The sequence below is a fragment of the Pezoporus occidentalis genome, unplaced genomic scaffold (genome assembly GCF_034315485.1).
Source record: "Pezoporus occidentalis ecotype Australia unplaced genomic scaffold, CSIRO_AGI_Poc_V1 ctg11, whole genome shotgun sequence".
Taxonomy (NCBI): Eukaryota; Metazoa; Chordata; class Aves; order Psittaciformes; family Psittacidae; genus Pezoporus; species Pezoporus occidentalis.
Genome location: NW_026912886.1, coordinates 3,290,527 through 3,314,505, shown reverse-complemented (window position 1 = coordinate 3,314,505; position 23,979 = coordinate 3,290,527). Strand labels below are relative to the sequence as shown.

At 37.2% G+C, this 23,979-nt stretch overlaps 1 protein-coding gene across 11 annotated transcripts in view; it reads left to right on the top strand.

The window, feature by feature from the left end:
* The window catches only part of RNF111 (ring finger protein 111), a 52,930-nt gene extending 28,951 nt beyond the window's left edge, over positions 1-23,979 (top strand). For 3 of the 11 annotated variants that reach the window (XM_062627352.1, XM_062627362.1, XM_062627333.1), the window contains exons 4-14: positions 3,212-3,375; positions 6,419-6,655; positions 7,514-7,833; positions 8,669-8,924; positions 9,665-10,016; positions 11,959-12,084; positions 12,863-12,989; positions 19,835-19,927; positions 20,850-20,945; positions 21,738-21,865; positions 22,357-23,979. In XM_062627352.1, coding sequence (XP_062483336.1) covers positions 3,212-3,375; positions 6,419-6,655; positions 7,514-7,833; positions 8,669-8,924; positions 9,665-10,016; positions 11,959-12,084; positions 12,863-12,989; positions 19,835-19,927; positions 20,850-20,945; positions 21,738-21,865; positions 22,357-22,474 — 2,017 coding nt within the window. In that variant the 3' untranslated portion in view covers positions 22,475-23,979. Of the gene's footprint in view, positions 1-3,211; positions 3,376-6,418; positions 6,656-7,513; positions 7,834-8,668; positions 8,925-9,664; positions 10,072-11,958; positions 12,085-12,862; positions 12,990-19,834; positions 19,928-20,849; positions 20,946-21,737; positions 21,866-22,356 lie in introns of those variants that run through there. The other 8 variants (XM_062627326.1, XM_062627316.1, XM_062627296.1 and 5 more) reach the window with 8 other exon arrangements.

Sequence of the window (23,979 nt, the reverse complement as noted above, 5' to 3'; positions counted from 1 at the left end):
CCCAGGATGCATAGCGTGCATTTTTTTTTTATTTAGAAACCCAATCAAACAAAAACCAACCAACCAAACCTCTAAAACTCAAAGCCCCAAACCACAGCTTTGCCAAAGCTTGACAATTCAGCTAACTGGGAGTTGTTGAGGTGGTTGTAGTTAGTGTGACTGATGGGCAGAATTTTAGGGAAGCAAAGCTGTACCACTGTACAGCTCCTAGAATGAGTGAATGTAGGCTGAGTTGACTAAGGATTAGTTGAGCATTTCTCACTAAAGCATCCTACTCTTTTGAAGTTCCTGCTGTGTATGCTTTCCTGTTTTTTTCATGCCTCTCTGGAAGTTCTGGTCCATATTTGCCTCAATCTATAGCAAAGAAGTAGGGAGAGATAAGAGAAAGCAACATTAATTTCTTCAACAATATTTATTTCCTTCCATTTAAAAGAAAACAAAAGCTGCAGAATCGACAAATGCTGTTTTGAGGTTTAGAAACATGTTTCTAGAAATAGTTGATTTATTCACATGAATGTATTTATTAAGAACAACATGTATGCTTGGAAAGACTTGAGCTACATCAGGTTAACGCTTTAGCTTCTTACAACTTGCATGAAAAGCTTTAACAGGTAAAAAAATAAGGCTAGATGAAAGCGATTGTGCTTATGGAACATGAAATCAAATTTCATAAGACATAAAGATGCTTTTAGAAAATAGCTTTCTGTCTTCCTGGCACCAATGAGAGTATTTTATGCATTAGCCATAAAAGACTTGGGGGGGGGGATAAATTACTACCTTCTTACCCTACCTACAGCCAAAACAGGAGCAGCAGGCCTCTCTCTTTTAATTGATGTTAGTCTTGTTTTGCCTGGTGCCTTAAGTGAGAAGGAGATTGAATCAGTTCTGGTGATTTAAATTTCTGGCCTGTTTGGTTTGTTAGACCTTCTAACATGAAGATTTCCCAAAGGCATTTGATTATGTATCTCTCTTAAGATTGTAACAGAATGGTCAAATTAGGTTTTGCTCTTTAACTTTTTACTATACTTGCTCTCAACTGTTGCAGCAAGACATCACTGAAAATGTTCAGCTGAAAACTTTTTGAGAAGATCAAAGAAATACCTGGGGTTTAGTTTGTTAATGGAAAAAGTAGTGATTCTGTGTGTTTAGTGTTGGTTGGTTTTGTTTGTTTATGTAATACGCATGGCAAGCTTTCTGGAATTCCTCTCTATGATTAAGAAGAATCTTAAATTCACATCTTGAGCCTGAAATGTCAAAAACTGCTGAATTAATCTTTTGTGCCTTGTACATAGAGTATTTCCTATGCAGGAAATTTACAATTTACAGGTGAAACTTAGTTTGAAAGGAATTGACTCACTTGAATACAGGGATTTTTTTTGTATGAATGTACTTGATAGTACCTGAGGGTCAGCTGATGGTTGAGCATGCATACAAGCATGCTGGGCATTTTAGCCCAGATCAGAAAGAAGACTTAAAGATCAGAAAGAAGGAAAGAAAATTCATGAGGTGTTTAATCTGTCTCTTCCTGAATCTTCGTTTTAGTCATATCTTCTTTTTTATTTTTTTTTTTTTTGTGGGATAAAACAAAACTAGTTGAAGAAGCAAGGAAGGAAGCCAGCATTCTCCAGACAACACAACCCATGGATCTCTTAGAAACTCGGAATTTGTGTTTAGACTTCAAAAAGCTAGAAACAAAAACAGTTTTGTGTTGGAAGTGTTGAGGCAAAGCATCTGTTGTGATGTAGACCCAGGAACGTGTTAGTGTACATAAGATAGTCTTTCACTTTTATCAGTGTGTTGTAGGCAGGATAGATAATGAACATAGAGATGGCATTTTCCATCTTAACTGCAGGCGAGGCAAAGATGAAGTAGGAGGTGAGACATTAACCATTCTTTGTATTACAAGAGAGCACCTTGAGTCACCAAAGAGGTGACCAGAAAGGTAAATTTTATTCTGGATGGTCAGTAGGACACACACAAAGCACAAACAAATCAATTTGGATATAATGCAAACCCAGACTTGAAGGACTTTTTTTTTAACCTTTTTGTACCAGCTCAGTCTTTAAAGTACAGTGATTACTAAAGTGGAGCGGAAGTGTAAGTCAGTTAAGACTGTAGCAAACATGCTTTTTGCACTACAGGAACATATACTGATCTTTGTTAGCGAGTTACACAGATGGGTTAAAGGGAGTACAGACAGAAGAGAAATGTATTCTGAGCTCCATGGTGATATGTGCAGTGGGTTTGGTTTGTTTTTAGTGAAGTCATTCCCTTTTCTTCACATTTTCCTCTTCTGAATTTCTGAAGGCTGAGTACATTGTTTTTTCGACCTGGAAAATAAGAGCCACTTGATCTGTGTAAATACTGGAGAGTCAGGTTTTTAACAGTAACTGGTAAATACCATGCTGTAAAAATATTCTTCCTCTTAACTTAAATTCCAGAACATCACTGATTTGAGTGCTTGGGTTTGTATGGCTCAATTGAAGAGGTGCTAAGTGTTATACTGCAGAGATAAAACCACCTCTGTCCTTAGGCATGGGTTACAGGCTTATGATTTTCTCTCAAACCGTGTTTCATCATATAAATGTTACACAAAGTTGTGCTTGTTCTTTGAGAAGAGGAGAAACATAATATTCAAGAGAGAAAAGTCCAGAGATTTTGCACTTTTAAGACATTTTTGAAATAGAAAATACAAAAATGACCTTCTGAAAATATTCTGTCCCAAGTTAACATGCACAATAACTTAATGTTTACAGATGTTCGTTGTCTTTACAGTTCTGCCAGCATTCATAAATCTGCCGTTTCAGATTGCATAGGAATAGTGTAGGATTTGGAGACCTTATTTACTGTTAACAAAGCTAAAACATGGCATCAGAAGTAACTGCTGCCTGACTGTGGTTGTAGAGTTTCACAGTGAATTTTTTTTATAAGTTTCTTGTATGTATTTCACAGTAACATGGTTTAAAGACCTTTAAACTCTCCTTGTTGAGTATTTGGCATTATGTTATATGGTAAAGGCTGCAGTAATGTTTGTAAGTACACATGTAGTGAATGTGGAGGAACGGGGTATTCCAGCACAACAGAATGCTTTTCTAGTAATAAAAAGACTAAATAATAATTAAAAAATACTACAAGTCTTCTCAAACACTAAGGAGAAAAATTAATATTGGCAAAAACTAGGCCAGTGCTTAAGGTGTTATCTTGTTTTAAGGTCTCGTTCAACACTTGGACACACAAGATCACACTGGGGACAAAGCTCTAGTTCTCATGCTGCACGACCTCAAGAACAGCGGAACCGCAGTAGGATCTCCACAGTCATACAGCCGCTGAGACAGAATGCAGCAGAAGTAGTGGACCTTACAGTGGATGAAGATGGTAAGTTGCATTGATCTGAGAAATCTCCTCCCTTTTCAGAAGCAGGATGATCAGTGTAAGGGGAGAGAAATTAATTGCATTGGTTACAACAAAACTATTCTATGAAAATGTCTTAATTCTAAACAAACCAATTTCCAGGCCTGTCAGAAAACCCTCTTGTGGCTTTACTTTTAAAGTTTATCCATCCCCAATGGGTCTGCTAGATAGAGTTTTTCTTCCAAAACTGACCTGAGTATGTGTGGTGTGTGTCTGAAGGCTGACTCACCAGGCAGAAATTATAGAACAGGTTGGAACTGCTTTTTTTGTAATATGCACTTCAACACTGTAAAATCTATTACTCCTTGTGCTTTGGAATAGTTACTGTTCTTGTAGGCTTTGGAGTAAAAATTACTTTAAAAAAAGGAAGGAAAAAATCCAACCAGAACCAAATCCCCAACAAAACAAAAACCAAACAAGCCAGAAAACAAACCAATAACCCCAAACTAGTAAAGTTTGTTAGGTTTCTGAAGCTTTACCTTTGTTTTCTAACATTAAAATCTGCTAGCATTTAATAAATCTGTTTCTGCTGAAAATCATAAGAGCAACTTCCATGTATTGTCAGAATTTGAGAAGGAGAAACTAAAGTTCTTGTACTTTTTTACAGTTTCATTTTTTGCTGTTGGTGGTGGTTTGGGGGATTTCTTGGGTTCATGTTACTTTTAATTTTTAACAAAAGTTTTGTCCTGCTGTACTTCCATCCCTTAGCATATTGCAAGCTAGTACCGTGCAATACCTTATTCTTCATATTGTCTTGATTTTTGGGGTAGGTTGGAGAGTTGGAAGAGTTTGTAATTGGTTTTTGTTTTCTGATGGTTTTTAAGGAAGAGGGTGGGTTAATTTACAGATTCTTTTCTTTATAGATTTACTATGAAGTATCATAACTGTATCAATGAAGGGGAATCAGAGAATGGTTAGGGTTGGAAAGGACCTTAAGATTATCTAGTTCCACCCCGCTTGCCATGGGCAGGGACACCTCACACTAAACCATGTTGCCCAAAATTGTATCCAACCTGGCCTTGAACACTGCAAGGTATGGAACATTTACCACTTCTTTGGGCAACCTCCCTCACAGTAAAGAGCTTCTTCCTTATATCTGTCCTGAACTTCCTTTGTTTAAGTTTGAGCCCATTACCCCCTTGTCCTATCACTACAGTCCCTCTCCACCATCCTTGTAGGCCCCCTTCAGATACTGGAAAGCTGCTGTGAGGTCTCTGTGTACCCTTCTCCAGGCTGAACAGCTCCAATTTTTTCAGCCTGCCTTCATACAGGAGGTGCTCCAGCCCCCGATCAGCCTCATGCGCCTCTTCTGGACTTGCTCCAACAGCTTCATGTCCTTTTTTATGTTGAGGATACCAGAACTGCAGACAAAACTGAAATGGGGTCTCACAAGAGCAGAATAGAGGCCATCTATTGCTTTAATTGTACTCTTTAAACATTTGAACTTATAGAATTTAGTCTTAAATTCAGGAATCAAATTATTTTTAAAAATACTATTGCTCAATGAACTTTTACTTTTGTAGTGTGTATATTTATGATGGGACAGAACTGTCTGTATTGCTGATGGTGAGTCCACACAGTAACAGGCTCGCAGGGTGATTGAGGCTGTTAGAATTGAGAACTGTCTGACTGCGGGATTGCTTTCAGAACATATTAGCATCCAGTCTTGAGCCACTGTGTGATCACATGGACATGTTAGGCTATAGGTGTCCTATAGGGCATGCTGTTTTTTTTTCTGAATTTGAACATTAATACATTTCTCCCAAAATGTTTTCCTGTAAATAAAATCTAGTATATTTGAATGCCACATTAAAATGCACAGAATTTTAAATGTAGGTAACAGGTCATGGTTTTTTAATGTAATGAGTTCAAAGACTTGCGAGAAGGGAGATAAGCTTGTTCCTGTGACTTGCTCATACACCTAGTAGATGTAGAAAGCAGTCTTGAAAGCTAGTCATATTGTGTTTTGAAACTTTGTGTAAAAATTATTTGAAGTGCCATGATGCTTTTTCCCCCCCTTTTTTTTTTTCTCCCCTGACATCCATGCAGGCATTTTCATTAGCAAATCAAACCTGAGCTGTTTCTGATGATATTCCCTTTTATGGTATCTCATATTCCTGGTCATGTCATTGCCTTCTTCAGTAATCAGAGATAAATTCAAACTTGCAGTCAAAGGCAGATGTTTTAAAGACTAGATTTGAATTTTGCCCCCAAGTATCCATTTAAATTTTAACCTGTTTACAGCTGTGTAGTAGAGAACAAGATTTACGAAGTGTTTTGTCTGTTTCCCTCTATATTAAATATATTCTCAACTATTACCTTTACAATATGCAAAATGAACATACATGTACTTTTAACAGAAGTTTCAAATACTGATTTAATGAATCTGCTTTTAATTGAGTCTAGAAACCAAGTTTATCTTGCTCTAGCCTTTGGTACTCTGCATCTGGAATGACTGAAGTTTGTAAAGTGGCACTGTTTAGTTTAGATGGTATTATGCTGCTCTTGGTTAGTTATCTAGAAGTCTTTGCTTTGTAGGCATTAAAAAAAAAAAAAGGTAATGGTAATAACCAGAGAGTAGTTTGCCTCTGGATTTAAAAAGGATTTCAGCAAATGCTGATCACAAAATACCAAAGTAATTTAATTTCCTTTGTAGCAATATGTTATTCAGTAAATAAAACTTGATCTGTCAGATTCGGTTGGGACTTGATTTTTATATTAATCCTTAAAATTTGAGTTAATTTTTTTTCTAATGCTGTTTTTTCCACGCACAAGTGAAACAGAATTAACTTTTGTCTTTTGTACCTGTCAGGTTCTTGTGTTCCAACTTGCTCAGCATCTGGCAAGACCAGAATTGAGAATTTCTTGTAAAATTATTTAAAAACAGCAACAGTAATAAACAAATACACCAACCCAAAAACCTCACCAAAACCAACCAACCAGACAAAAACAGAACAAAATCAACCAAATCAAACCAGCTGCTTTTAAAGCTTAAGGAACATGAAAGCTTTTTTTATTTTGCTAGAGCCTACAGTTGTGCCAACCACACCAGCTAGAGTGGAGCCTCAGGTCACCAGTTCTTCTACCAGTAACAGTTCTAGTAGGTCTGCCTCAGAGCAGACCTCTGATTCATCTCAGCAGACCTCTGATTCATCTCCAGACGTCTCCAACATCCAACCCTCTGCAACACCAGAGACGAGTGCTAGTCTTCCCAGTGGCGGCACTGCTGGTAGTTCACCTGGAGGTACAGAATGAGAGCTTTCTAAACTGTTGTGTTGCCCTCTGGTACAGAGGAGGTTAATGGTCATTCTCTAGATTAAATGGCATGTGAACTTTAACTACTGAACGTTACAGTAGTGATTTGAGAGGACAGGAATCTGATTTCTCCCCAGAGATGAAGGAAGTTGTGCTGGAGCCTTCTGCTTTTGCCTGTAGGAATTATTTAGTTGTACCCAATGAACCACCTTACTTTCTGAGGAATATAGTTCACAGGGACCTATATAGAATATATGTCATAGGGAGTTGATTCTTCCATTGCAATGTGTTACAGGGGTGTTTTGTAATGTGTGTTGTAAGAAAGTGAAGGAGGTATGTACATTCCTGAATATCCCTGTATATTACCTGACTGGAAGCACATTTATACAGACCTGTTAGATACTGGCCTGTAGTAAAACTGTATCTACATAGCATTCATAACATACCTGAAACATGGGTGCTATCTGCAGGTCAGGTGAGGTACAGAAAATCTGAGCTGACCACAGCTGCACAAGAATTTGAGGTCCTTGTGCACTAACAACAGGTACAATTTTTCCTCCTTTCCCTGCTGATAACATGGCTTAAATAAGTGGAATACGGCAAGAGTCAGTGGTTCACTTGAGTACATCCACCTGAACCATTTTGCTTTAGTTCATTTGAAAGGCATACCTAAATCTTTTTCTGTATCCAGTTTGTTTTGTTTTAGTTTAGATCTGGTTTTCAGTCAGTTATTTGTCTGAAGTATAATATCATGAAGTACAATACTTTTTTCTATTTAAGATGGTTTTATGGTGATCAGCCTTACTAATTTCTTTCATTTTAATACCAAATTTTCTTTATCTTCAAGATGATATCAGAAGAGCTGCATCTAATACAACACTTGAAACTGGCCCTCCAGCCATGCCAAGGTTACCATCGTGCTGCCCTCAGCATTCTCCTTGTGGAGGACCTTCACAGACTCATCATGCATTGGGGCACCCACATACAAGCTGCTTTCAGCAGCATGGCCACCACTTTCAGCATCACCACCACCACCACCACAACCCTCATCCAGCTGTTCCACTATCTCCTTCATTCAGTGACTCCAGCTGCCCTGTTGAAAGGCCACCTCCAGTGCCTGCACCTTGTGGAGCAAGCAGCAGTTCTGGCACCAGTTACCATGACCAGGCATGTTTAATTCTTGTGACTCCACCTTTGTGATTTCAAGTCATTACATTTATGAGAGAACGGAATGGGATGTTTGTTCTATAGCAGGCATTACAGAAGGGAACTAAAGGAAAATTTGAGCTATAATATATGGACACACAAAACCTGAAATTTTACAGTCATAATCCTGTCACTGACAGCTGACATCCTTTTGACGACTGTAAGATAATAGTGGCTGTTTAAGCAAACCAAACATAAATACCTTGAAATACACTCTAGTGATCATAGCAGTTTCGCAATGCAAATGCTTCAGCTGCTTTAAGAGAAGAAAAAAAAAAAAATAAATCTAATGCTCTGTTTATAAAAGATGTAAGAGAGTTGCTCTTCTAAAACCATTGGGTTTTAAGACTTAATTAAAACCACAGCTCTAAACCAAGACAGTTATTATTAAGAACAATACTGAGGAAACTTAATTTATATCGTGCAGAACTGTTAATCTAGTTTCTGTTTTAAGCGTAATACGTTTCTGCAACTGAAAACATTAAAGATAAGGGGTTTTGTCTCCAAATGTTTTAATGTATGTAGCTCCCACATACTCACTGACTTATCCATCATGGGGTTTTGGGGTTTGTATTTTACGCAGCATGGTGTAATGAATTTGGTCTCTCTCACCAGATTCAAGAACTTAGGAGTAAGAAATGTCAACTATAGTTTAAAGAATGTTCCAGAATTGAGCCTTAAAAATTTGGATCTGAGTTGCTTGTGATTGATTCGGGTTTTATTAATCACATTGTTTGAGGGTTACTGTTTTCAATGTCTGAAGAATTGCTTGAAAAAAGATGGTTTGTTTACCCAGCAGGCATTGCCAGTAGACTTAAGCAGCAGCGCTATAAGAAGTCATGGAAGTGGTGCTTTTCATGGAACATCTGCTTTTGATCCCTGCTGTCCTGGTTCATCTTCTCGAACTGCAATTTATGGGCACCAGGCTAGTGCTGGCCCGAGCCAATCAATAACAATAGATGGATATGGATCAAGTATGGTTGCGCAGCCACAGCCTCAACCTCCTCCTCAGGCATCACTCTCTTCCTGTCGGCATTATATGCATTCTCCTTGTAAGTACCAGGTATATGGGGGAGGGACCCAGTCAAACATGAAAACACCTTCCCTGGCTGCTTGTGAAAACTATTACTACCTGCTTGGTTTGACCTTGGAACTTGCCTAGCAAAACATATGTTAAGAAATGTATTTAAACAGTTCAGGTTGTGTAAAGGATTTGAATGGCATCAAGGTGAGGTGAAAGTATTTTCTTCTGAGTGACCTTAATAATATTCAGACTTCAAAAACTGTATCTACTATGAAAATATTTTTCATCTCCTTTTGTATTTTAGCAGTGCCATCCCATTCCCCCAGTGAACTCTGCTTGAGCAAGCTCAGAAAGTGGACTAATTTGTTTGTGATTTCTTTGTTTGGATTTTATGTCTCTACAGAATGGTGGGGCAGGGTGGGTATTGAAAATAAACAAAAAACTTGAAGTAAACTTTCTCCCCATATATCCCTTTTCCAGCATGCATCACACAGGGGCTTGTTTGTGTTTTTGGGGTTTTTTAATTATTATTTTTGTATTACCAACACTGGCAAGTGGAATACTTTTGGCTGCAGAAAGTATCAGTTTCTTGTAGGGTATATTGCTGGAATTACTTAATTTAAAAATTGGATAGGCACATATTCCCATTGTCACTTTTTACATTGGTGGAATAATATTGAAGCATTTGTGTAAAGATAGTTTTTAAAATAAATTTCAGTCATAACCTGCAACTGACCAGATTAAAATCACCTGATGTTTTCATTGCAGATGCTTCTTTGACCAGACCTCTTCACCATCAAGCTTCTGCATGTCCTCACGCTCATGGAAATCCTCCACCACAGCCACAACCTCCACCTCAAGTAGATTATGTTATCCCTCATCCAGTGCATCCTTTCCATCCTTCAATCTCCTCTCATGCATCTTCTCATCCTGTTCCACCTCCACCACCGACTCATCCTCTAGCCAGTGCAGCTGCTCCAATACCACAGCATCTTCCTGCAACACACCAGCCTATATCCCATCACATCCCTGCAACAGCACCTCCAGCACAGAGGCTACATCCTCATGAAGTGATCCAGAGGATGGAGGTCCAGAGAAGAAGAATGATGCAACACCCAACGTATGTCACAAATGTACTCAGAGCAATATCTAAACATATAATTCGTTTCCCTCAGGTTTGTAAAATGTTGCAAGTGAATCTCAAACCTTTAGTTGCATGATTAGGAGCTACTAGTATGAAACCATGGTAAAAGGTGTCTTTACATACATACCAGAGTCATGTGAGCATATTAAGACTGAACCTTTTCCCTTGCATCTTGGAATAATGTCTTCAGGTAAGGCATGAATGGGCATGGAAGAGAAGCTTCTGTTTCTCTCATCCTCCAGATAACAGGCAGGAATTCCTTTTCAAGCTGAACAGCTTGGAAAGTACATCATAACTTCTTTTCGGATGTGTTCCTTGACATTGTGTTTTACCTTGTTGATGCTGCTGAAATTCTTTTTATATAACTAATTTATATAAAATTTTAAACATTTTAAAACAAAATGAACAATTTATCTTTAAGAGACTGTTTACCAGGTTAAATTCAGATTGAACTTAATACTTAGGTTTGCTATGCCTTTATGTGTTTAGAAGAAAGACTGAATAGTATCGGTATGAAAATGCGACCAGTGTTGAGATGCAGCTTTGATGTTGCTGTTTAAGAGATGCCGCTGTTGTTAAACTAGATTTATGACACTAATATGAACAGAAAGCAGTCCTCACTGTCATGTCTCAAGTGTGGGTACAACAGCTCTAACTTCCTTACAGTCTTTGAATCAGCCATGAAATGTGGAAAAGGCAGCGTGTAAAGGTGCACTGCATTTGTAGAACATATCGATTCTCTGTTTTTAAATCTCATCACCTGTTTTAGACTAAAATTGTGGGATAGGCAGCCTGGAAGTTTTACATTCACGGAAATAATTTCAAATTTATATCTTAGACTCATTTTAGGAAAAATGGGCCTACGTGACATAAAATTTTTATGGAATAATGGAAGTTGTTCTGTGGGTATTTTTGTATTAAAATGTTCTTCTAGATTTTTTCTGTATAGTTATCTATACAGAGTATAAACTGAAGGAAGATGAGACTAGGAGTAGGTTCTGCTGATCGGTCTATTCCTATATTGGTCTGTATTGTTGAAGGAAACTAGTACTTCTAGCCTACTGTCTACAAGCTTGATAGAGTTCTCTGGAGAAGTGGCAATTTACAGTGATTAGAACAGTGTGCTGTAAAGTAACTTTTTATTTCTCTAGACAGGTAAATTTACAAAATGTCTAGTGTACTTTGTCAAGTAGTTTAAGGTGGTACTTAATCTGAACACACTGTACTGCTTCTCACACAATCCAAGTCTCTATGTTGACGTAAAAACCAAACTAACAACCTACCCAACAAAAAAAGAAAAACCCACACCAAAAACCCTGAAAACTTTCTTCATTGGAAGTAATGCAGTGAAAAATACCAAATCATTTCTTTCTGGAACTGGGAAGTGGTAAAGCAACAGAAGTCAGCCAGTAGGTTTCCAAAGATTTGGTTTTTTTCCAAACCTGTAGTTCTGTACCAGCTGGTATGGAAAAACTCTGCATTCTTACTACTTGATCTATGAGGCAATTGTGTCCTCTGATTAGTGTATTAAGTTTCCCCTCATTACTTTTGCTTTTATGGTTTTATTGAAAATTAGCTGCAGCATAACTGTGAATGATTGAATGTCAACATGACTGTCATGTGGCCTTTGCTTTCCTACCTGCAGTTTTACGTTAGGACTAAACGCTTTGTCAGTCCTTCTGTAGTGAAGTCTGCCAAAGACAGATCACAGTAGCTGAAGCTGGCTGTGTCTTTGAATATGATAGTTGTACTGTAATTAGTTTCTAACTTGTATCTAAAGTTGAAATTATTGTGTGCAGAGTATTATTTTCATTTTAAATGCATTCCATGAATTCCGTGAGTAACGTTTTGATCATGGATGTTGCTTACTTGATAATAACAATTACGTGAAATTTAATTCTTGTTTTATGTTGTTCAGGCGTGCTCATGAGCGGCCTCCTCCGCATCCTCACAGAATGCATCCCAATTATGGTCATGGGCATCACATTCATGTGCCTCAGACAATGTCTTCCCATCCTCGACAAGCTCCAGAGAGATCTGCCTGGTTAGTAATCAGCTACTGTTTTAGTTGTTCGGGACTCAGGTCAGAAGACCATAATATGCTGATCACAGTGCTGATAATGCTGATAATGATTTTAGAAAGTGCTGCATGCACCTGTAGTTTAAAATGTGATGAGGCTGTTAATGGCTTTGAAATAGTGTTTTGAGTACTCGGTATCTTAAATTTATTGCTAGAGGGTTTTATCCATTGATTTTAAAACGGAATTAAGTGTTACTGACTCTAGTTACTTCAAGTGTTGATTTTTAAAATAGGCAAGTAAAGCATTGCTGAACACTATTAGCACATTTATGTTCTTTGTAGAGTTTTGGATTTGAGTTACATACTGTTTTCTCTCATCTTTGAACTTACTTCAAATTGTATCAGGCCCACTCATGAAGGTAACATTTAAATACCACAGTATATTTATTATGGTCAAGTACATCTTGTTTGTTTGTTTTCAATAAGGGAAGAGGTGCATGCGTGACAGCTGCTGTTCCCACAGCAGAAGCTACAGAGACTCCATGCTCATTATATTTCTGGACATGATAAATGTGGAGATGGCTCTACAGATTTATCATACTAAATCTTCACAGTTGATTCAAAACCAACTTTCAGTTACATTATGATGGTTCTTTAGCAGGGTTTAAACAAGTTTTTAGAAAAAACTTATGTAAAACTGTAGTGGTAGCACTGCTGTATTGTATGCTTTCCAAAGCAGTGGAATAGTATCTAGGAGTTAAGATCTACCTTTACTGTAATGCCACTTTCATTCTTGTGACAGGGAACTTGGAATTGAAGCTGGTGTGACTGCAGCTACTTATCCTCCAGGACCCTTGCATCCTCACTTGGCCCACTACCATGCACCTCCTCGGCTTCATCACTTGCAGATAGGGCCTCTTCCTCTAATGGTAAGGTGATATCATATGAAAAATTAAGATCATTGCTCATTGTAATTATTTTGTTAGGAAAATTACTTAATGGCTTACTGCATTTAATTGGACATACATATGTTGCTGCAAAACTTAATGGTTATTCTGAAGAAGAAAGTGCTCCAGTGTTTGTGTGGTGCTCCCAGACAGGGAGCTAGAATAGGTTCATTGTCAAGTAAGAGGAAACAGTATAGGACACTAACATTTCTAACTTCAGCTCTTGTAAAATGGAACATATTTGAGTTTAAATTGCCACTTGCATTGCAATGCATTGACCCTCTGCATCTGATTTTTAAAGTTTAGATTCTTTTTTAATAAATTTTGTATTGTTAAAGGTACCAACTTTCCACCCAGTGCATGAGAATTAGCACTGATGCTTTGTTACAGTGTGTATACAGCATACAGCACAGCTGGAGTTCCATCTAGAGTTGTTTGTTCATCATTTGGTGTTCATCACCCTAATTCTGTGTGATAAAGTACATAATTTTGAGCAGCAGGAAGTGTGAGGGTAAAACCAGTCCCATGCTACACGTAATCTACAGTAGAAAACTAAGGAAAATCAGCATAACTGACTTTTACAGAATATTACGTTTCAAAGAGTGTTTGTAGGTTTATTTAAAATATTCTTTCTTTGTTTAATGAAAACTCAAGACCAAATTTTAGTTTAGCGGAGTATGTTCAGTGTTTCTGCGTGGTATTCTGTGTAGGTAAACCACATTATTTGATGTTCTTAAAATTAGATAATCTAATAAAAATTGTGGGCTCATCTGTAAATGAACACTGAAATTGTAATTAAAAATCAACCTGCAAGTCTTGCCTGTTCAGAATCCCTCTGTTAGTAGCCAGAATTGACATCTAGGAATTGAAAAGTAAATTTACAGCCAATACTGTAATAGCTGTTGCTTCATAGTCTGGTTTCACATTGCTTGCTTCTTGCTATTTAGAATCCTGAAGTACTTCCCTGACATATCAGGGTTGGTAATCCATTGATTCACAGCTTGCATACTTAAGCACACACTTTCTAGTGTAGAATCTGGTGTATTATTGCGGCCAACAAGTTTCTTACTGCAAAACCTTACCTCCTATGCATCATCTAGTCAAATTAAGATTTTTCTGTACTCTCATTCACTTAGGTGTCTTTTTAAGTAGATGAAAAAGAGGCTTGCCTCTCTTACTGGTATTTCATGTGTGGTACTCTAGCAGATAGTATCAGTTGCTTTAGATTCTCAAAGGGAAAGGGCCCTCCTAATAGTTCAGGGACCAGCAACTGCATTAGGAAGCAGCAAGTTAAACATACGCCTTTTTTATCTCATTTTGTATCAGGGCTGATAAGGCAATTATGGGATTTATTTCCACTATTGCTGTGAAGTTTTGAGAAACTTCATTGTTCAGCTGATCATTATATTACAGTGTGATGAGAAACCTGGAGCTGTATTTTAACTTTCATAGGGATATTCCTACAACTGAAATGTTACACAGGCAAGCAGATGGGACCCCACTGATCGTCTTTTTAGCAGTAGAATGGAAGGAAGCTGTGATAGAGAATCTTCAGAAGCATTTCCTGAGTATGTGATTAAAATACTTGAGGGAGTTTTGCCCTTCTGCTCAGGGGCTGGTGTTACTAATTGATAAGTGCCAGACAAAATAGGTTTTTTTAACGCTACAGAAATGTGTTTGTGTAGGGATATCTAGTCCTTGTAACAGTAATTCATGAATCTCCGGATGAAATGTTACTGAAGTTGTTTGTACTTTGAGGTTTTGCACACACTGTACTGACAGTGTGTTTCACAGTGTGGATAGACTGCTGTAAGCAGTACTTCATCACGTGTTTGGGATCTGTTTTGAACTTTGCTGTGATCAGACCGAGTGGAACAACTTTGAAGTTGTGTTCTGAGTCTGACTAATTTGAAGTGTGTTCCTATTGCAGACTAGAAGAGCACAGAAGCAGGTTAGAGCACTGCTAGGCATTATATATACAATGAGTTCAAAGCATTACAAATACTTTTTGATGATTCTACCCCTTCTGTGGCAATAATGAATGCCAGAGGTTTCTTCGTTTGCATATATGTGAGAATACAGATCTGTCAGCAAAATTTACTTTGAATATACAGCAGTTAGTGAAGTTTTTCATCTAATAAACTTAACTGGATATTAAGCAAAAGTGCCATTTTAGTTTTTATTAAAGAGCAGCAGATCAATTGCAGCTGTCACCTGAGTTTTTTTTAATTGTAGCTTCAGGAATAGAGGCAGGGGAGGAGAGGCTGAACTGTGATTAGAGTCCTTCTGTCAAATGATTAATGTTATGAGTGCTTTCTTCTTTCAGTACATACAGAGGGTACTAAATAGCAATTTACAAGGCTCCTTAGTAGTATTCTTGGTGCAGGTCATCAAATGTTGATGTTTTCCATTCTTTATGAGGGGGTGGAGTGTCTTTTAAAGTAACTCATGCAGTAGTTCAACTAAAAAAATTGTGTCAAATCCACTTTTCTGAAATAGCATGCTGCCCAATAAGCAGTGTCCATTATTTTCTGTTCTCAAGTACTAAAACCCATTCAAAATACTGCCAGACCATAAAGGGCATAATGGGGGATTTGAGCTTTAATAGCACTAGTATTGTGCTATTAAATTATTGTGATATTTGATGTATCAAATTTCAGATTTTTAACTGGATGCAGATAACCCTATTTTCACGTAATCAGTGCTGGAATGTAAGACTGCCATTTAATCCTCAGGGAGAGAAATGCTCAGGATAAGTTGGGGGAGATAATTAGTGTTCAGCAGCTTTGGCAGTCCAAATAGAGCATGGGAGAAGTAAAATTTCCTTCACCTGTTTAAATGTTATTTCAGGAGGAATCCTAGATGAAAAACAGTTAAAGAGCTTCCTGCATATCTGTGACAAGGATTAGGCTGCTTCCCTCCTTGATATAAGTTACTTTAAGGGTGACCCTGGCTCAGAGTAGTCTTTGTTCCCATTGTTAGTGCTTTAAGGTTGTGTATATGTTGCAGAAAGATCTCTGTCAGTGATTTTTTGAGATGGATTTCATTCTGGACAAATACCCATTCTGCAAACTTAAACCTTTTCAGGAAGAATCAACTAAAGATCAGTGCATGGCATAACTAATGAAACATTCACATGAGAGAGGCACAGAAGATGGGAGTTTTGTCTGTTTTGTCTGTTTTCTGCTGTGACCGCTTGTTGTTAGATGCCACTTCAGTATCTGTTTACTCTGAATGACCTTGTCTGCTCTTTGGGCACTGCAGATGAAAGGCTTTTTGTCCCTGAGTGCCAAGCACCAGTTATCACATCTGGGTGGACAGGATGGAAATTTCCATAATGTAATAAGCTGCGATAGATGTTAAAAAGAGCATGACTTTTTCATAATGGGCTAGATATTAGCTGTAATTCTGACTTACTGCTGTAAGCAGTATCCAAGCAGAATTCCTTTTCTTCTGTTGCTTCAGGAAAGAGGCATCCTAGTTTGTAATGAAATTTGGAAGGGAAAAGGTACAAAAATAAATCACCAGAAGGTGTTCCTAATTTGGCCTGAGGAGGCCTTGAAATGGCCCCCCCTCTCTGTACTGCCAGCTCTATGGTGTCTTGTTTCCCAGATGTTACCCGTTTACCTAAATGACTGTTTACAGCTGTGTTTAGCTGTAAAACAATTACTTTTTATAACTGCAAAGCTGAAAATATTTCTTAACATTTTTCAGGCTTCATAAAACAAGAATGTATTAGAAAAATAGAGAATGTTATTTGCTATAGTTTCAAAAATTTGCAGACATTAATTCAGAAATTGTGATTTATTTGAGCTTTGAAACAGGGACTTACTCTGAATATGAGTTTGTTACTTGGACACTTAAAAAATCAGTGCTTTATATTTAAAACCAGCTCTGTTAAAGAGAGTGTTCTTTTTATGAATTGGATTTGTTCCTTTTTGTGGATGGCGGTTGAAGGTTAAACTAGAAGGTTAAAACTAGAAGATGTTACTTCTTCCCTCTTCCATCTTCTCCTTTTCAAAGAGGAAAGGTAAAATCTCTTCAGCTCTGAACTGATAACCAAATTTCAGATGGAATATAGACCTGAAGTAAGCAGTGTTTCCTTTTTGCTTTATAACTTAGTGTACTTCTGCGCTTGTTTAAGTAAATAAATTTGGTAGTTAATAGAAGCTTTTTCAAACCAAAAGTTCACCTTGAACCAAATTTAGCTGCATTTTTTTGAAAAAGAAAATGGACTTTGTAATGCAGCTGCTACTTCTTCCCTTAATATAAACTACTGGCTTGTTTGGGGGGGACGGTGGGTGGTAGAATATAGGCTGTTGAATAGCACTCACTATGTTTCCCTCAGACTCTGATACAGTTAGGTCTTAGTTATACAGCACCCATTACTTGTTCCTTTGCATGTTGTCTCTATGAAAGCTGCAACTTTTCCTTGAATTTGGCAGAGGTGTTACACTGTTCCCCAGCAGCGTATTTTGAAGGCCTATTTATTAGCATAAAAAGGTATAGTTCCAATCAAGTATTTCTGTTGTCAAAGTTCAGTAGTTTGTTATGGTGTGTACTCTGAGAACTTCTTGGTTGGTTTTGAAATGTTAAAATTTAGTAGGCTTTTTAAATAGTGTCTAGTAGCAGAAATTGTTCCAAACAGGAGACCTGTCCAGGTGCATGTCCTTGTAGTTTGTAAACTCCAACCTCTGAGGCAGTTGGAACTGGAATTACTGCATTACAGCAATACACCTGTGACTTCACAGCTCTGGTAATGTTGCAGTGCCCGTGCTATCAGGCATACTGTTTTCCAGCAGTCTCTCTTCAAATCCTGGTGAATCAAAAAAACAACAATTAATGAAAATCAGTCCTGAGACATGGGTTAGGTTTTGTCGGGAGCCTCCTCTGGGGTGGAGGCAATCAATTCACAGTGTAGTAACAGGCAGTGAAAACTCCCAACTGATGCCAAACAGATCTGTGAATAGTAAAAACCTGGGACAAGTATTTTCATAGTGTGGATGAGTGACCTGGTTCTTTAAATGCACAATTAAATGGAGAATGGATCATAAATCACCAATTATCTGAGATTGATTTCTTACAATGTGGTTTTTACATGCTGTATTTTTTAATGCATTCTCCTTTATTACAGCCATAGTTTATATTGTCAAAGAGTAAGTCCTGTGACACCAACAGATTGTTACTTACATGAAATATTTAGGTATGCAGATGACTATATATATGTTGTGATATAAAATTCTGTATTTGCAATCACATTGAATTCACAGACTGGTGTATATAATCTCTGTAAATACATTCTGCATATTTCGTAACAACAACAGAACTTTACATTGATACATTCGAGTTTGCTGCAGTCATCCTGTCTTGCTTGTTTCCCATCTCCAACTCTAACTAGTACCAGACCAACAGATATTGAGCCTGCTTATGAGAGGGACACACTGTATTGGGATTCTGCAAACATTCTGAAAGTTAAATCTTCAGTTTCTATTTCTCTGGTTTGTAAAACTCAAATATTGATGTATGTGGTTTATATTGGCCCTACATGCTCATCATTTAACAAGCACCATGCTGTAAACTGCTGCAGTCAGATTCTGGTTTTTTTTTTCTGAAAAAAAGTTATTTATGGCAGAGGAATCTTTTCTGTCCATGTTAGCTTTTTGTTACCAGACTGCATTTGACAAGTATCTGAAAGTACCTTATTTGTCTCTTTTGTAACTCACATAGTCTAGGTTTATGCTTTCACAATTCTTTTCAGTTTTACACCTTGATATATGTCAAGCTTAGAAGTGTCTGTTGGAAGTAAGAAGAGTCACACATGGATACCTGATTCAGTAATATCTGGGATGTCTGACTTGATGAATTTTGAGCTGTCATATACAGCCGCAGAGACATTCCCAGCTGATAGCACAGAAGATAGTACTTAATGTTATTTCCAAACAAACTGCTGCTTACAACCCTTCTGTCAGTGCAGTCTAAATGATTAAGCAAACAATCTGCTGCTTATTTTGGATTTTTTTTATTCTTCACCTGTTCATTAAAATGTTTCTGACAAAAAGTGAATGCTATTATACTCATCTTCCCTGGGGTGAAAGTGAAACATGGAAGACCTGCTGTGAAGGTGGTCCTTTGTATATAAGCTACCTTTCTGCTTTCCTGTATGAAAAGCCCTGGTGGTTGAAGTGCCTGTAGTATCACTGGATGGTGGTATTTTGTTCACTGCTTGTCTCCCCTGACATGCAAGGTAGTTAGTGGATGCTTGAATATGGAGTATATATTGAGTTGCCTCTGACTTTAGATCCGAGTTTTGAGTGTTACGTTTTTGATCTGCCTCTCATTTTCAAGCATGTCTGCAGATGTTCAGTTGTTTGCAGTAAGATCAGGATATTGGCTCTTTTTCCAGACTTAGTATTAGCCTTGTTTCTTCTCTGGTATGAAAAACTTGTATTTGAGAATATATAGGAACTCATTTTTGTAACTTCATGCATAGCTTTTAAGGTGTCTTGTTTACAAAAGTAGGTAGATATTTATGGTGGTTTATACAAAGTAGGTTGAGATTTTGAGACTTTGGAAGTGAGACCAAGCAGTATGTCATACAGGTGTGGAGAAATAACAGAGGATTTTGTCTCACTTCTGTTTCTAGTTACATTTAGACAGCTCAGAGTGGTGGTGTTCTATGCTGTTGGTTGGAATTGCACGTTTAAGTTGAGGAGTATAAATAATAAGTGATTCAATAAAAGCAAAAGGATCTTAAATTTTACAAAGTGAACAGTAAAATACAGAAACTGTTCTGAATAGGTTTAACTTAACATCTGCTGTTTGAATAGGTACCAGACATGGCGGGCTACCCTCACATCCGTTACATTTCATCGGGATTGGATGGAACATCATTCAGAGGCCCTTTCAGGGGCAATTTTGAGGTTTGTAATAGAATAAAACTAGATATATGTCAAAATGTGGCATGATGGAATATGGGGAGGGTGTATGATAGAGCTAGTTCTGTATATAGATGTAAAAGTCATAAAATATCCTCTGTTTATAGAGTGACCTCACTGTTGTGAACCGGGATAAAAGGTAATCAGTAAAAGGTACCCTGGACAATGTAGGCTTAGGTGGTTATTAACTGATACTACATCTTGCTCTGCCCACCACCCAGTTAGTAGGATGTTCTATTCACATAAGCTGGTAAATGTTAGTGATGTTTCCAAATAACTGTGCCAGGATCCTCCTAGTGAGGGTGAAACTTGGCAACTTTAACAGTGCTGTCCTCTTTGTTATGTAGTGCAGGAATTGAAACTGAGGGAAGAAGAGGCAGGGGGAAGAAAAAATAAAAGGTATCAGATGCAGAGAGTTAATGACCTAGTCCACTGAAAACATCATCAGTGACATCTCATGGTTCTGATAAACTTCATTGCTGGAGAAAAATAAATCATTGTATTTCAAATTAAGCAACGCATTTTCTGCTAAGCCTTAATGACTGTTAGAAAGCAAATATTTACATAATACATTTCAGTTCCATTTTCCTCATTAGATACGCAATTATGTGTGAACATACTGTTAACCAGTCTTAGCTGACAAACAATTTCTGATTTTTATTTTTTTTTTAGTAGTGAAATAGTGTTTCCCTACATCTTAAAATACCAGGCAGTGTTGGTGTGGGTTTCTTACAGAAACTCATACTTTTTCCCTCCTGGCATACTCGTTTGCTTTGTCTGTATTTCAGTAATTTGGGAATTGAGAGTTTGTCATTCTGCAAATACGTGAGAATAATCACTCAAAATAGTTGAAATAGCAGTTTTTACACGGTTTATGCCTTACTGATTTTTTTTTTTTTTTTTTTAGGAGCTGATTCACTTGGAGGAACGATTAGGCAATGTTAATCGTGGAGCAACACAGGGAACTATAGAAAGATGCACATATCCACATAAATACAAAAAGGTGAGGATTTCTCAAATTGTGGCCCATCTGTATTACTTCTTTGAAAGTGCAATAATGTTTATGGCTAGGTTAAATCTGCAGAAAGGGCAGATTCAGGGAGTGCATGTTTTCTGTATCTTGCAGTTTCAAGGATTGTAAGCAAAGCCTATGTGGCAAAGCTTACAATGCCACTTCTTTCACAAAGATAATTTTAAGCTTGGTCCCTAGATAAAGAGCTACTATAATGTGAGAAACAAAAGTGGTTTAATAAGACTTAACTTTTCCAGCAGTTATGAGTAGCCCTGTGAGCATGAAATTATTGGTAACAGTTATATTGTTAAGGGACTCAAGTGATAATTCATTAAATAAAATTGTTAATGATGCTTATCTGCTTGGTATGTATCATTCTAGCCTTTACTGTGATCACAGTAGGAAGACTGGGACATTAGAAAGTTTTGAATCTGGAACAGAATTTGGGCAACTCTAAGTTGTCTCTCAGTTTGAGTCTATGATACCATAATATAGAGTCCTATCCACATAATGAAATGAATATGTTTATACATAGACTACAGGTAAAAGGATTGGTTGCAACAATATGAAATTAATATATTGTCAATCCAATGGATTTTTGTAACTAACAATGGTTAAATCTGATTTGTCCTGTGATTTTGCTCCAAGTGCTTGTTCTAGATTGATTCTGGTTCAAATACATTTGAATAAATATTATGAAAAGTTTTCAAAAAAGTATGTGTTGAATATGTACTAAAAACAGTTTTTCTTCAGTTTGTCAATAATGTCATCTCTGCTAATAAGGTAACAACTGATTGGTTCTCACAGAGGAAACTGCACTGCAAGCAAGATGGGGAGGAAGGAACAGAAGAAGACACTGAAGAAAAATGTACCATCTGTTTGTCTATATTGGAGGAGGGTGAAGATGTCAGGTAAATTGTACCACTGAATATCAGAACATAGTGTTAATATTCTGGGTTTGAGACCATATTTGAGTATAGAACACTACTCTGCAATACTCCCTGCAATTGAAAACACACTTTTCAGTTTCTGTTGTCTTCGGGCAGAATGTAGGTTATGTTTTACAGTCTTCCATAAGTTGACTGCCTGTCTTATAACATAAGCCCAAGCCAAGAACCCTCAATTAAGCAGGCTTTCAGTGTATCTTAAGACAGATTTAAATTGGTATAGTAGAGCAGAAGCTAGCTGATGCTTGACTTCATTGCCCGTATGTATTTCTTCTTGGAACTAGAGAAAACACAGGTTCAACTGGAAAGGCCAGTGAAACTTGGGGAAGAACATGCACGTGCAAAAAAAAACCCTGACACTTCAATAGCAAAGCCCACATTACTGTTTTTATGCAGTAGGTATGTTGATGTGGAAATGCTTTATTAACACTAATGTTTTTCTGTTCTGATGACAGGCGCCTGCCATGTATGCACCTTTTCCACCAAGTATGTGTGGACCAGTGGCTCATTACTAATAAGAAGTGCCCCATTTGCAGAGTGGACATTGAGGCTCAACTGCCTAGTGAAAGTTGACGCCGCTTTCCAGAACTCTTATCGTCCCTCTCCCTCCCTTATCCTTCCTGGTACTGCAGTCAACCAAAGAGAAGACAGTTGAGTTTCAGTGTATTTATAAAACTTTTTAGGTTTTACATTTTTTTTTTTTTCTTTTCATTACTGTATTTTTGCATGGTTCCTTGTATTGCGTTTGTTTGCACATATTATGGGCTTTGTGACCCCAGACTTGCAGGCAAGACTAGCTGCTTTAGGAAGTAGAATTGTGTGGTCTCTTGTTTTTTGGTTTTGTTTTTTGGTTTTTTACATAGTATCAAGCTTTGAAAGTATAATTTCACTCATTACTAACCTTGGATTCCTTAATTTAATTGGTCATATATTTAGTTTAAATGTATAAAGATCATCTAGAAAATGACAATATGTATTGAGACATTCCTTAATTAGGAAGAAATGGCTGCTGTATATTTACAATATCAGTTCTGAGTCAAATAACATCCTTAATACTGGGAACAGAATATGAACTATATTCAGTTTGACTGATACATATAGCATACTCACCACCAGAGTTTTTGTCTGATCAGATTTTTGTGTTCGTTTTTGAAATTTCAGCACAATGCAGATATATTTGAATGTCAATATTAAACATTTAGACTGCTGTTCAGATTGTATTTATCATTTTCTTCTTGTGTCTAGAAATTTGAATCCCTAACTTAAATACTTGCTGCTGTGAAACAGCTCTAGTGAACACTAAATGTTGATTTCAGTTAGCTGGGTTGTAGATACTTGCAGATTGACAGAATTATTAGGGAAGTGGAAAAAGAGCTTAGAAACTGCTTGGTCTTCTGCGAACTTAAGTGAAGTATCTCCGCACACTGAGGTTTTGGGTTTTTTTTTACTATGAAACCATTCAATGAGGACTTAGAGCTGCAGGGTTTTTGTTTTGGTGTTTTTCATTTTGGGTTTTGTTTGTGGGGGAGGCAGATATACATGCATTCATAGAACTTCTGAGGGTTCCAGGTGTGTCTTGGGATTTCGATTAGTTTAATAAAGTTAGCTAAATCCACTTGCCTCTTGTTTTATTTTTTCATTAGTAAATTGAAAGCCTGTAAATTTCTGTAGAAACTGAGACACAAATTATGTGGTTACCTAGTTTTTGCCTTGATCATAGATTCCCTCTATAAATTACCAACAGTCCATCACTGATTGAAATATTTTCTATAGTTAAGATTTGCTGAATAATATAGTATATAGAATTAAGTTATAATGTACTAACATTTCGCCTTTGGAGGAGGTTTTAAATCCACATCGGGATTCAAGTTGCTTATCAACATTCTTTCACATATAATAGATTATGGTTTATTTAAATGTGCTCAATGTTGCAAAATGCAAATGTGTAAAACCATTGAGACAGTATTACTGTCACTTTGGAAAAGATGTTCCTCGGGGATCATATATGAACATGTCCATAAGCTTGCATTAAGCCACCTGCTTTGTAAGTGGATTGAATAATAAATACCTTCAGTTTC